The sequence below is a fragment of the Delphinus delphis genome, chromosome 11 (genome assembly GCF_949987515.2).
Source record: "Delphinus delphis chromosome 11, mDelDel1.2, whole genome shotgun sequence".
Lineage (NCBI taxonomy): Eukaryota > Metazoa > Chordata > Mammalia > Artiodactyla > Delphinidae > Delphinus > Delphinus delphis.
The window spans coordinates 64,926,722-64,942,487 of record NC_082693.1 but is presented as its reverse complement, the minus strand read 5'-3'; the positions used below and the strand labels follow the sequence as shown (position 1 = coordinate 64,942,487).

At 36.0% G+C, this 15,766-nt stretch overlaps 1 protein-coding gene across 7 annotated transcripts in view; it reads right to left on the bottom strand.

Moving 5' to 3' along the window:
• Window positions 1–15,766, bottom strand: part of ACSS3 (acyl-CoA synthetase short chain family member 3) — a 151,095-nt gene that overhangs the window by 58,496 nt on the left and 76,833 nt on the right. For all 7 annotated transcript variants that reach the window (XR_009521233.1, XM_060025308.1, XM_060025309.1 and 4 more), the window contains one exon: window positions 4,417–4,568. Coding sequence is in view for 6 of the 7 variants with exons in the window: in XM_060025308.1 (XP_059881291.1) it covers window positions 4,417–4,568 (152 nt within the window). In the remaining variant the exon portion in view is untranslated. The remainder of the gene's footprint in view (window positions 1–4,416; window positions 4,569–15,766) is intronic.

Genomic DNA, 15,766 nt, shown 5'->3' with positions numbered 1-15,766 from the left:
AACATAATATCCAATTATAATTAGTACAGTAACAACTATATAAATTCAACAACATATTTCATCAGTTTTTGCTGCTGCTTTTTCATATCCCATACCATTTCCCCTGTGTGCATTTTTCCTGTCAAGAAAGTCTCTGGGTTTTAAGTTCTCTTAGCTTTGTCCATATGCACATTTTTCTATTTTGCCCTCAGTCTTCAATAAAAGTTTTTTGTTTAACAATTCTCCCTCAGAACTTTGCAGATCTTTCACTATTGTCATCTAGCATCTATTGGCATCAGTTTGGATTTTCCTCTTTGGTGCTCTGTTGATTCCTCTGGTAGTTTTTTGGATTTTATCTATAGCCTCAGTTCACGTTTTGAGATTTTCAAATGACCTGTCCAATGAGAATTTACTTATATTTAACCTTCTTAGTACTTGGATGGCACTTTCCAACTAGGATCCACATCTTTCTTCAATTCAGTAACATATTCAATTATTGGCTCTTCAACTTTCATTTTTTTTAATGATTCTTCCATTTTCTTCTGAAATTCTTACTAGATACATTTGTAGTTTCCTATTCTTCCCTCCAAGTCTCTTTAACAGTTCTTTCAGATTTATTACTTTGTCTCTCTGTTTTACATGCTGGGTAGTTTCCTCAATAATATCCTGTAATTTTTAACAGTCTTTCCTTGTGCCCATATATTTGTTTCATTTATTTAGTTTACACTATCCATTGTACTTTTTAATTTTTTCATACCCAAGTTTAGTAATTTTACATAAGAGTTATTAGTTTATGACTCTGATTATCCTTAACATACTTATTTTCACGTTTGATTTGGCTATATTACAAAAATAATCTCAATTGGAATGAATCCATGTTCTGTTGATTTTATTAGCATTAGAGTTCTTTGTGTGTTTGGAATTTTATTTCCCACACTCTTTCGAAATAGAAGTTCTTTGTCTTTGTTTTTTTCTCCTTCTCTCTCTCTCCTACGCTCACCTTCTCTGTTCAATAGGTTTGTGAGTGATATAACTATCCTCTAGAGGTCCAATGGCATAATGATGATTCAGAATTATTAATCCACAGTGATACTCAGGATATCACAGATCCTATTCTAGGATGACAGATGGGCAGTTTGGTTCAGTCTCTGGTTGCTTTGTCTCAATCAGATCCCTAGACCAAAGCCTGCTATATGTCATAGGCCCAGAAAACAACTGACAGTCATTGTTATCAGCCTCCTTTCCTGAGTGGGGAGGAACACCCCAGCCCATCCTCAATCACTGAGCAAGCTCTGACTCCATGACCCAAGCAGGGTAATACTGAGTCCCTTTACTCTGCCAATGCATGCTTGTACACCTAGCAAGCCTCTGGCGTCAGCCACCCTTACCGCTTTGCAAACCTAATCCATTTCCAGTCCACAGAAAAGTTTATTTTTCAGCTCAGCTCTGATGCTCTCCTTCTTGTTTTTCATATTATCTCTCATTGTTGTGTAATGGGGAAAGAAAGGCTGCATCAAAGTACAAGGTACTGTTATCTTGAGTGGAAATCCCAGCACAGAATTTTTTCTAACTTTACTAAAATTGAACTAGAAGATCATGGGAAAATAAATCACTATGATGTGACAAAAAAGAGCAGTGAATTAGAAAGCAGAAGATGATAATAATTGCTAAGGCAGTCTATGTTATGAACAGTTCCAAGTGCTTTGCATGGATTATGTACCTTTTATTTTCATTATATTCTTGTACTATTACTGCTCTTATAGTCCACAAAAAGAAAGAAAGAAAGAAAGAAAAGAACAGAGAGGCTATATAACTTTCTCAAGGTCACACAGCCAGTAAATGGTAGGTTTGAACCCAGGGAGTCTAACTCCAGAGTCAGAATCTAAATTACCATACCATACTGCCTAGTCCCAGCTTTGCCCCAGAGTAGCTTTGTAATCCTGGGAATGTTTTTTCACCTCTTTGTACCAAAGTTTTCTCTACTGTGAAATGAAATCATTACACTAGATGATTTCTCATCTATTTTTCCAAACTCTAGTTGTCTGATAAAATGAACTTACAGTTCTGGTTAGTTACCTATTTCAGAGTACCCTCTTAAGTTGGGAACATCTTTAAATTTATTTTAAAACAATCTTTAATGAGCTATGTAACATTTTAAAAAGAAAACTTCATCACTTAAAATGTTCTATAGAAGGAGAGATAAGCAAACTGCAAATCAATCATGAGCCTGCAATTACAATATCAACAGAACATCCATTCAGTAAGTTAGTATGAAATGTCTTGAACGTAAATATAAACTTAAAAGTATAGCTGTATGAGAAGACTTGGGTTCTCTAACTTGGGTTCTCTCTTGTCTCTAACCCAAACAACTTTTCTTGGACCTTGGTTGCCTAGTGAGATAGTTGGATGTTGGAGGTCCCTTCTGTTTCTAACATTCTCTTTAGTCCACAAGTGAGAATCTATGAAAGTAGATCAGTGAAGGTATTATTTGTACAGACTACAAACATATGAAAAGGAAAAGCTACACTTATGCCATGAATGACAAGAATCCCTGGGTCAAGTTAGTTTCCTAATTTACCTTTCATAGGAAGAGTATGTCCATGGAATTTAGTTAGGAGTGTGGACTCTAGTCAGATCGCCTGAGTTACTTTCTTTCTAAAGAGTTACTTAAACTCTCTGGCCCTAACTTCACCCATCTGTAAAATGAGAATAATCACAATTCCTACTTATTGTTATAACCAAATGAGATAACAAACTTTAACTGCTATGCCTAGCACATAGTAGGTGATCAGCAAGTGTTTGCATTTATTAATAGGAGTCATTTGAATAACTGAGGCTGTTTATAGAGTCTGCATTCCTAAATATCTATTAAAAACAGGTTCACATCATCATGAAAAACTTAGATGCCTAAAGACAAAGGGGCATGATTGGGGGAACTCATTGCAATTTCTCTTACCCTAAAATCTCATACTCCATGTCTATACCTATTAGTTTAAAAAAGTGATGTTTTAACAGGTATTCAAAAAAAAAAAGGTATTCATTCGGTATTGTTTGATGCTTTATATTTCAGGCAAATTAGAAATGGTTCTTGCCTTTACAGTAAAGGTTATCATCTAAAACCCATGTATAAATGGGAAAAGATGATGCAGCAAACAAGACACCTTAGCTTGCTGGTCACACATCTACATGCCCTGTAATCAGAATGCATTTGTCAGAAAAGAGACACTGCAAGAACAACAGTCACTGTTTCTTCAAAACCCCTGAATTGTCTTAAGACGTGGAGACGATACATAACCTCAGATGTTTTTACCAAAATCTATGTTTCTATGCTTTTGACTGAAATGGAGAAAACTAAGTTGAAATGTAGTGAATAAAGGAACAAAGAGAGAATGAATAGAAATATAATACAAGATTCATTTTATGAACACATTGTATGCTCATTTTATGAACACATTGTATGCTCGTTTTATGAACACACTGTATGCTCATTTTATGAACATTTTACGTAAATCTGGATCCATTTTTTCATAAAACAAAAAAAAAAAGAGGAAAAAGAAACAAATAAACAAAACCACCGACCCTGCCCAAATTGAAATCTTCTTAATTATATCTGCAATTGCTGTATGATACCTGTTTTAACCCCTTCTTGGGCCATAGCAGCATAAAATTCATAACATCTGGCATTTAATTTAAAATATTCAAACTGACTTAATTCAAACCCACTTTTGACTTGAAGAAACTACAAAATACTTTTAGTTCATGATAGCAGTGACCTATTTCAAAAAGGTTCAATACGATTCGATGTTGGAAACTGCCTTGAAGACACAAATTGCTATAATTATCTTTGAATATACATATCATTAAACTAAAATGAATGGCAATAAACCAGCACAAAAATACCTAAACTATTCAGAGCACATTATTACAAAACAATAGAAAAATAATTTCCTTCACTCTTTCAACATAAGTAATTTGGACTATAGTTTCCACGTTTTATCTCTATAAGTGAAATCAAATAATATTTCCCTCTATTTAGACTATTAGTCTATTTTCAAAAGACAGATGTTATATATATCTGTGTGTATATATATACATACACATATATGTGTATATATATATATATATACACATACTCATTTTAAGTTACACTTAGCATTTTATTTTAAGGAAAATATATAAGCTGAGTAGTTTAAAAAAGAGAACTATTTTGATAAAATTTGAACAGAAATAAACAGGATATGGTATTAAAAAATATTCACAGTATAGTTAAATTTCCAACTATTTCAAAGATATGTTTAGAACAGTCATTCTTAACATTCAGAACCTTTGGCTCTTTCCATAGCGGTACTGCAGTGATAGAAAAAATATATAGGATGTTCAGTTATTCATTCTGATTGCAGTTTTTAATGTAATTTGCCCTGTGCATCCCGAGTTCACCTTGTCAGAGAGTACTGCTTCCCCAAGGCTGCCCCAGGGTCCTGTTGACGGATTGCTCTAATGGCAGTTGGCGCTGTAAACAAGGCAGCTACTCCATGCTCCGCGAGCACACGGAAGTAAGCGCCAGCATCTGGTGTTCCCACAGGCTTCCCCTACAAGGAGATGCATTTAAAATGTCACTGGGTAAAATGTCTCATATTTCATTGACTGTTCAGTACCTACACATTTAACACAGCAATATTAACAAAATGGGGTTCTCAACATTGAAGCTATTCATCTTAGTTTTAAAATATTCCCATGTTCCATCAGAAATAAAACAAACCAAATGCCCAGGCATCAGAGAGCCCATTTGCTCCAATACTGCATCCTAAAAGCTTTTCAAATTGCACTTTTCCTTTCATAAGTTTTGAAAGATAAAGGACTGGAAATATATATATATATATCACATTCAAATTAATAACATACAACAGTCTTGTATTTTCCAAGCAATTAAATACATTGTTTTGTCTGGCAGATTATATGAGAAATGTAGTTGCTATGAATTTCTAATATTAAACTTTTTTCATGATAGCTATTAAAAGTGAAAATAGCAATTCTCAAAATATATGAGAAGACAGAAAAATCTGGAATCACAGTGATTTCTGAGGAATGACCTTTTCAATTAAATGTCTCACTCCAAGAAAAGCAATTTCTAAGAATTTTTTTAAAAATCCAATAAGATATCTCAAAATATGTAGGTTTTCCACAGCCTCAAAATGACATTATGCATGTTCAAAGGATAATCCATTCATAAAAATTTAACAATTTTTATAGACTATACAGTTCAAAATGACACAAAGCATTTTTTAACTGATGTTCCTACAAAGTGGATAATGAGCATGGCATAAATAAATAAGTAATTCTGCAAAAATTCAAAGTGTCCCATAAAATCTATGTTGGCCCAACCATATCCCCTCATTCCTCAATACATTCTCATCACTGGTACTTCTCCCTTTGTTTCTAAAGTCAGGTGTCTGGAATGTTAATATATATATATATATAAAATATATATTTCACAGTCAAATCATTTTGGAAGGGGTTGGGGTAAACAGGTTTACTATTTTGGACCATTTCTTGAGACTAAAAAGTGTTAAAGTACATCAGGAAATTCTAAGAGATGAGTGACTCTATGTAATATTTCCTAAACTTTGTCCACATCCCTCAACTGAGCATCCCATGGACCTTGTATTCTGGAAAACACACTTGGGAAACACTGAACTATGCTAACAAAAGGAAGGGGGAGGAGAGGGGAGGGGAGGGGAGGGGAGGGGAGAGGAGAAGAGAAGAGAGGAGAGGAGAGGGGAGGGGAGGGGAGGGGACAGGGGAGGGGAGAGGGGAGGGGAGTGGGGAGGGGAGAGGGCAGAGGGGAGGGGAGGGGAGAGGGGAGGGGAGGGGAGGGGAGAGGGGAGGGGAGGGGAGAAGGGAGGGGAGGGGAGGGGAGGAGAGAGGGGAGGGGAGAGGGGAGGGTCAGGGGAGAGGGAAGGGGAGGGGAGGGGAGGGAAGAAGGCAGGAAAGAAAAAATTTGCTAGAAGTCAACTCAGAGGTCTCCCCAAATAAAGAATAATAAAGGAGTGGATGACAATATGAGGCCAACCATAGCCATTTAATAATTTTGATTCACTATCCACTTCTAATCGGATCTTTGCTAGAGCACTATTTAGTTTTTACATTTATTTTTTTAATAGTTACCCTTAATATTCTTTAATGTAGTTATATTTTCCTTTTTTTACTACCTCTTTGTTATATTCTGTTGCTTCTTCTCATGCTCTTTTAATACCAAAGAAGATATTTGTTTCAACTAGAAATTCATTTTTATTATCACAACTATCCCAAAACACTTGATTTCAATTTATTTCATTACTATCCCATACAGGTCAACACATTGGCAGAGTATAAAAAGCTGCCAGATACAGTATGGCAACTCATGTATATAATTTAATGCACAAATTTTGAAGCCTTGAGTATATCAGCACTAACTGTATTATTTCTAACCAAGGGAGGTAAACATTTGACTTTTATTTCTTCAAATCTGTCTTAGGCACTGATCACCCTGTGCAGTAGACTGTGTCTTTGGATACTTGACCTCACCCACGTAAAAATGATTTGTCAACTGATCTTACGCAATTGACTTGCCCTGTCAATGCTGCCATTTTCTTGACTGCTAAATAAGAATAAATCACTTTTCCAATATGATTCCGATAAGCTAAAAGCACTGAGGTAATATTTTAAGATGGTTTGACCTCTACTAAAGAAAGATATTTTATAGCTAATTAGAGTTGAATTCCACTGCAGTGCCAGTGTCATGGGACAATGATAATATACTCACTAAAGAATGCTATTAGTGTCATAATGAAAATGCTATACCATAATGACTACCTACATGGAGGACACAATTTGATGTATTTTATAGTGCCTTCAAATTAATTGTATCTAATGATAATGAAACAATAGTTAATTAGAAATAATAGTTAACAACTGCACTATACTTTTTATAGATAATATAAAATTGTTACTGTTGCAATTCTGACCCTGCACCAAGTTTCCAGCAATATTACATTTATTGAACATAAAAAATCAAAATAACATGTCATTACAATTAGGATACTAACGGAAGTGATGCATAAAAGCTCACAATGTTTTTTGTAAGTCAGTTGAATTAAGAAAGGTTCAATTGTTTTGTCTTTTATTGTCCATGCCCCAGAAGACCATTTGAGGCAATGAGTGATATTTCCTTATTTTGGAATTACGTTAATATATATTTTATTTTTTATTTTCTTAAAACTTCTATTTGATCTCAAATTTTGATTAAAATATAAGTTATGATACATCAAAGAAATTATTGTTCCCCAAAACAGCCTGCTGATTAACACATACATTAGGCTCTGAATGATATAAACATCTCAGCAAGTATAATACAGCATAGAATAAGATCTTTCATCAGAAATGATTGTTTGCATACAATCATAATACATTAAACAGTGCTAATATATTCATTAATTTAATAAATACTTATTGGTCATCTACTATGGTCTAGACACTTTTCTAAATTCTGGGAATAATTATTTGAACAAGCCAGGTAAGGTCCTGCTCTAAGGGAACTTACACTTTAGTAATTGGGTGTGTGTGTGTGTAGTAATATTATTAAAAATTACATAGCACGTGCTATAAACTATTTTGTGTCTAATAAAGGGAAAGACTACAGTGATAAACGTAGGACCCATATGTTCTCAGCATCTATCACCACTAGCAGCTTCAGAAAACTGAAGCAATGCCAGTAAGCCTCTTTCATTATGAACTCTAAATGCAGATGACTCAATGCCTTATTGATTTGATCGAACACTCTTCTCTCCTGCCCTCCTGCACATCATAGGCTCATGTGCACACACAGACATGCATGCACACATAAGCAATATGACTCCTTTATAATGCTTTTTAAAAGTAACCAGTAACACACTAAGTATGCTGAGCTGCTTGGAAAAAATGACACTGACTCCAGAACTTGCATATTCAGTAAGGGGCAATAGCCCCAAACCTATTCAATTTTAAAATAAGAAGATTCTAAGATTATAGGGATTTTTAACAAACAACATATACACCCAAAGCAGTAATGCAGGTAACTTAACATCTCTTTAAAACTCAATCGATGTCATTACCAGTTGCTTTGATTCCCTGCCTCTAAACTAAAGTCTACAGTGTTGATTGCTGCCCAGAAAACAAAGGCAGAAAGCAATCCCTAAATGGCAAAGCAGAGATTATGAGCTTTCAGCTGTTATAAATCATGACTTTTTAACATCAGAGATCTATAAAATATCAACTGCTTATATTTATATTGTGGTTTAGCAAAGGTACAAAGCACAGAGAACATGACAGTTCTCTTCAGATACCAAATATCGTAAAATTAACCTTCACTTATAATTGTCTGCCACTTACTGCTTCAATGTGTTAATGTTAATGGACCACAGATGTAAGTTCAGAGTTAGAAAACCAGGTAATGCCTAGACTTCCCACACAAGTTCCAGTGAGGTTAAGTTTTCAACACAGGAAAGTAGTGAAATACAACTTAAAACAAAGGTATATGTAAACATCAGAATTAAATTTTTGAGTAAAAAAAAATTGGCTTTATTATTAATCCTATGATTTCAGTTTATTCAAGGCTTGGGGGTCAACGGTACTTGTGATTTCTCAGATTTTGACATAAAATTTTTGAGTCAACTACAGTTTTTGCCTCTTTTTGTGGCAGGATTTGAAATATATTTGGTCTCTTTTTGAACACTACTTCTGAGAATGTCATGGAAGGCACGCTTTTACTATAGTTCTAAGGTGAAGACAGCAAAAATCCCTTATGGACTAGTTCTGAATTTCATTTCAGCATACAGGTGCCGCAGTGTCAGTTTATTTATTTAGGAAGAGTGATGAAATTGACAATAGCATTTGTTGAGTTCCTACTACATGCCTGGTATCAAGGGATGCAAGTTTGGACATGCAACATCTAAACCTGAGACTTGTTAAAACATAAGCAATTTCCAGGGTATATTGTTTAGTGAAAAAAGCAAAATGTAGAATAGTGTGCATACCATTCGTACAGTGCTGTTTGTATACAAAAAGAAAAGACACTGCTTATATATGAATGAACTATTGTAAACAAGAGATTGATTGCTTCCAAGTGAGAGAAATTGGACAGCTGGGAACAGAGGGCAATGAGGTTTGCACTCTTTACCCTTTTGTGAGTTTCGAAATATGCACCAAGTGTGTGCATAACCTTTTGTAAAGATGGGCTTTTTCTTTCCTGAAGTTCCTCTCCTGATAACTCACATTATCTTGTGCCAATTTTGAAAATATTACTGCTGCTTTAAAGCCAGATGGGATAATTGCCCTATGCCTTAAGACCCTCAGCCCTAAGAGTCTATGTTACTATAGCAGACTCCTTTTTGTTTGTTTGTATTGTTTTTTGTTGGTTTTTTTGTTTGTTTTGTTGTTTTTTTTTTGTGAAAAGGAAAGTTTGCTTTATTTTGGCTGCTGGCAACCACGGGGGAGGGGGAAGGGCAGACTCCTATCCAAAGGCCAACTACCCCCTACTGACAACCAGTGGTCAAGAGCTTCTATAAGGAATTTTTTTTTTTTAAGTAGATCTTTATTGGAGTATAATTGCCTCGCAATACTGTGTTAGTTTCTAGTAAAAACTTACCTATAAATACAAATTAATAACTAAAAATTTATACTGACTAACTCATTATTGACTAGAGATTTCCCATCATTCCACGGGCCTCACCTATGAGAATATACTTTTATCTTGCTTTCCTTCATCGTATCCATACCACCATCTAATTTTACTCTAAACCAGTGATTGTCAACCCTAAATGTACATTAGAACTTCTTGGAATGCTTTTAAAAGGTACCAGTGCCTGGTCCCCACTCCCTGAGATTATGATCTAATCTGCCTTGAGATGGGGCTGGACAGTGTTATGTTTTATGTGTTCACAAAATAATTATAATCCACAGCCAGGATTAAGAACCAATGCCTAGTCCTTAGATATTAAGCATTACCCAAGGCTAGGCTATCTTCCAATATCCACCTGCCTGGTTACCCTACTGGATGAGCCTAGAATTTAACACTAAACTTTGCTGCTTTGTTCCATATGTTATTAATAAATAAGCCAATCAAAGTATTGGTAGAAGAATATACTGATAACTGAAATCTGATAATAGGAAGCCATCTACTGAGAAAATAATTGGAGAGAAATGCCTCATTGCTCCAAATTCTTTATGCCTTGATGTATAACCCAGACTCCAGACTGGAGATATATATATATGATTTGTAAGACTTAGCATGCTGAGTACAAATGCCTTATCTCCAAAGGTGGAATGATTAACCCCAGCTGCTCTTTCGTGCTTTCCAGAGACCTTTGAAAATTAAGTCTTAGTTTGGGATTTTACTTTGGTTGTATCACTGCTTGAGATCAATACATCTTTATCTTTTAAATGAGGGGTTTCTCACCTGAATTTCAGGGGGTTCATAAATATTCTTTTTTTTTTTTTAATGTGTATATGTTCATTTTCCTAGGGAGGGAAGTCAACTGCTTTTATCAGATTCTGAAATCCCTTTCATAACCAAAAGGTTTCTACATATATCCCTAGGTTTCTAGGCAAAATCTCTTCAAAGATTTTGTTTTGCTCTGAGAAACAGCTTGGATGAAGCGAGAGGGCAGATGAACAGGTAGATATCATAACATTTGTTCACTTTCTTCTCCACAGGGTAAATAAGTTTCCCTAGTCCTACCCTTTTAATCCACTTTTATCAAAGGGCTACGAATAGTCTCAAAAACCAAACTTAGTCGTCCACCTGAGGTCCACCTGTCTTTTCCCTCCTATTATTTTGATTATAAAAATTTGCCATTTGTGTAAGTCAAAACCAGTCGAATATCATCAATTTCACCTGGTTCAAATTAATGCTTTCTATAAACTTGTTATTTATTTATTTTTTTTGCCATACGTGGGCCTCTCACTGTTGTGGCCCCTCCCGTTGCGGAGCACAGGCTCCGGACGCGCAGGCTCAGCGGCCATGGTTCACGGGCCCAGCCGCTCCGCGGCATGTGGGATCTTCCCAGGCCGGGCACGAACCCGTGTTCCCTGCATCGGCAGGTGGACTCTCAACCACTGCGCCACCAGGGAAGCCCCTAAACTTGTTATTTTGACAATCCCTCTTTACTATCTCCTGTGGTAGATACCACAGGGATGCAATTCCTCAGGCTTGAGTCCTTGCCTTTCTTCAGTTAAGAAGGACATGCTCTAGCTTCCAGCCTGAAAAAGTAAGACTTCTCCATGACTATATTAAGGGTGTGTATGTTTATCTGTAACTCCATCTAATCTATCCCTTTTGTACAAACCTTCACCTGTAAGATGAATAAAGTCTGAGAATCTAATGTATAACATAGTAACTACAGTTGATAACACTGTATTATATAATTGAAATTTGCTAAGAGAGTAGAACTTAAACATTCTCAACAGAAAAAAAAAAATTAATATGGGAGGTGATGGATGTTTTAATTAAGTAGATGGGAGGAATCCTTTCATAATGTGCACATATATCAAATATCCTACAATTTTACTTGTCAATTATACCTCAGTAGAGTTGAAAAAATTAAAATAGATCTATTGCTTTTGGTTTGGTTCTTCCCCTGCCTTCTCCCATCTCTAGAGTTGACCATACTGGGCCTTGTGGAGATCCTACCCCCAATGAATAAACCACTGCTTCCACCTTGGTCATAAAAATACTAAAAAGATGCTTACCCCCAAAAGTATTAATGGCAAGTGAATGAAGCAGAGCAATGGAACTGGTAATTCTGCAGACCCAGTGCTGAGCTAATTAGGGACTCTGACATATTTACCGTTCTCAGCAGTCAGAGAGCAATTATCACTAGGATAGCTGGTAGTTCAAGGCTTCTAGCAGGACTGCTTTCACCTCTGAATTCCTCCAGGCTGATGAGCAATCGCTCTGCTATCCTGTACTAGAGGTACAAATTCAGGTTTTCTTTACTCACAGTGAGTAGTGAGAGACTTTGCTGTAAGCAGAGAAATTAGATGGCTTCTTGCATTATTACCCTAACAGATTTCTGCCCAGAAAGTAAAGTGTGGCTATTCCGTATGTATACTGCTATTCAACCTGAGGCTGTACAAAGCCTGACTCCTCCGTACATCCAATAATTTACCAGTACAACCTTCAACATGCTCCTATTTCCCCACGTTAAAAAAAAAATGAACACACAAATTTTCTCACGAAACTGCTCTGATCAGGGTGACGAACCATATCCAAATTGCCAAAGCTCTCTTCAATATTTGTCCTACCAGACCTCTCTCTGTAGCACTTGGCACTGCTGATCCCCCATCTTCTGGAAAACCTCTCCTCCACTGGTCTTCAGGACACTTTTCTGATTCTTCCATCGCCTCTCCAATTTCTCACTCTCAAGTTATATTGCTTTCTTTTCTCAGTCTTCACCTCTCTGCATATCTTGATCATCTTAGGGACTTAAATTATTAACTCTTCTACATCTCTAATTCAGAAAGTTCTTCTGAGTTTCAAACCTGACTTCCCAATATCATACAAATGTCTGCACAGCCCCTTTAAACTCTACATTGCCAAAACTCCTCCACAAGAACTGTTGCTCCCACACTATCGTACTTCAGTTGATAACTGCCATTAATCAGTTGTCCTAGCTGAAGACATCAAAACTATTCTCAACTTCCTTTTTTACCTCTGTCTTACAATATCCACTTGACACTCTAACATCCTGCCTTTGCCTTAATGTTCAGATCACTGACACCCTGGCTCTGGCCATCTAGTTTGCAATACTCAAGTTTCCCAATTGTTCATCTTAAGATTATGACTAGAGAACACTGCCTTTGGAGCCAGAAAACCTTGTTTCAAATCCCAGCTCCATCACTCTTGTGCCACTGATAAAGTTATTCAATGTCTCTGATACTCAGTTTCTACAGCTGTAAATCAGGATGCAAAAAATTTACCCCATGGGTTTGGAGACAGAATTAATTAAAACCATGTAAACTTCTTAGAGGAGTTCCTATCATCCAACACTCAATCCATAGTAGCTATTATTATTACTTGTACTGTCTCATCCACAAAGCTTTTCCTGTCTACTCTAGTCCTAAACTTCTCTTAAGGGACTAGTAGACAGATTTTTGAGCCAAGGTGGAATCCAAACACTGCCATTTACAAGCTATGTGACCTAAGGCAACTTATTTAATTTTTTTGAGCCTTATTTAGTTCCATCATCAGAAAATTGTATCAAAACAGGTTCAAGAATTTATTGTAGCGTATTAATGGTTCAATGTAATAGTTTCTGTAAATTTTTTCACATCTTCTATACACTGTAAGAAATTTCTTGGGTAGTGTCTCTTCAATTGGTTTGCTTTCTGTCCTTTAATCTTAATTATTTGACTATATTGTCAGTGCTTTCAGTGCAAGGAGTGTATCTGATACACTCTGCTTCCCTATCAACCCTAGCAAAATGTAGAGCTCACAATAGGCACCAATAAATATTGTTGATGGAGCTATGACAATAGCTGCACTTGCTTGTTCTCACGTAAAACACAGGCACACACAGAGAAAAATACACTCAGAAATAAAAATCTTTGAACAACTAGTCATGTGAGAAACCTAAAAGATGCTGGCATCAGCTTTACAATCTTTTCCAATTGAGATGATGAAATTATATAGCTGGGATCAAAGTAATAACTGAGTCATCATTTTTCTCATTCTGTACATACATAAAAGCTCATTGCCATTATACTAGATTTAAAAGAAATAAATAATTTTCTATTATATGAGGAATAAGGGAAAAGTCTCTGATGTGTGCCTATTGAGTGTACTAGTTAGCAACAGTTGTGGCTACTAGTATTAAAGAAGTAACATACTCTATGCTGGAAAGAAGCAAATCTCTGTCCTTGAAAAGGGGATCATCAATAAAGAAAACACGTTAATATAGGTGGAAGTACAAATTTCTTGCAAAGAGAAGATAACTCTATATATGCAAGTGACAGTTACATTGTTGAAAAGAAGCCTGGGAGGGGCTAAGAATTCAGAACATCCATGTGTGGAAAAATACATCATAGGATGTCTTCATGGAGGTTACAGATCCAGTGCAGCACAGAGCAGACAACATAGCATTGAAGAAACACTGGGGATGATTTAACAAGAGTGTTCAATACAAAAATAATTTGAAAGTAGTTCAAAGAATTATCCTCAATATTCTCAAACACGAGACTTTCATACTGGAAAATGGCTTAACATTTTGATCCATGTATATACAGTGATAATAATGTCTCACATTTTACACAAATTTATATTGTACATACCGTCATATTTTGTATACATTTTATACATACAAATACATACAATCATATTTCTTTGGAGCTTTCAAACTAATTTCACATAGTCTTATTTGATTTTTATACAAATAAAGGAAAGTAAAGAGCTCACTTCTACACTAATCATTCTATAAAGAAAGAAAAAACTAGGGGTATCTAAACTCTTCCATCCTCCTATGAATTCAGGAAAAGAACATTCAGTAAGAGATTATCAAGCTGAATACTCTGAAGTTTTCAAAGACATATAGGCAGTTTAAAAGCCAGTAATGATAAAGCCCATCAAAAATAGAAGTGAAGGGTTATAAATGTTCGGATAATAACGAACCATGAAATGTGTTATATTATTTGCAGATTAAAGACTTCCAGGCCACTCTCATTTCACTCACAAGTTCTACTCTGAAAGGACAGATCCTTGAGGGGAGAGACCCCTGGGTTATTTTCCACAACTGCTGCTCATTCTTCAAAGTTGGTAGGACCAGGATCAACACATCTCTGTGTGCTGATTCCTTTGCCTGGTGCTTAGAAGGGAACTAATGGGCTCCAAAGGGAGTAGCCTCTAGTGTTCTGATGGTCGCTTCACAGTTGTGAGGACAAACACAGTTTGAAAGAAGAAATGTGAGTACCTGAAAATTCAAGCATTACAATGGCCGGATTCCATGGGAATGAATGGTTAGTGTTTATATTATAGAATTTTATTCTGGGAAAGAAAAAATTCATAGTTTTGAATAATAATAGTAGCTTATAATATCTAATATTTATTGTACAATTATATCCTGGTAACTCTCCTAAGGGATTTCAATGGATTAATCAATGTAATGCCATGTAAGAAAGGTACTATTAATAGTGATATTTATTTATTTATTTATTTATTTATTTATTTTTTGCGGTATGCGGGCCTCTCACTGTTGTGGCCTCTCCTGTTGCGGAGCACAGGCTCCGGACGCGCAGGCTCAGCGGCCATGGCTCACGGGCCCAGCCGCTCCGCGGCATGTGGGATCTTCCCGGACCGGGACACGAACCCGTGTCCCCTGCATTGGCAGGCGGACTCTCTACCACTGCGCCACCAGGGAAGCCCAATAGTGATATTTATAGATGAGAAAACTGAGGCTAGGAACAGTTAAGTAACTTGTCTGAGGTCAAATAATTAATATGTAGAAGTTTCAGGAATCATGCTATGGAAGTCTGAACTTCCATGCTTCCTCTCGAACATTAAAAATTTTCATTATTTTAGAATGAAACCTTTCTTCAGTAAATGCGTTTGGAAGGTGAGCATCACTATGAAAAGAAATTGGAATTAATTCCAGAGTTAAAAAATTAAAATGTTATCAAACAATATATTTATACTAGGGAAAAAAAAAACAACCAACTGACTTGGAGAAGATTCACAGAAGTGCAGAGCTGGGAGAATACATGTCAATTCTCCAGCTTTAAT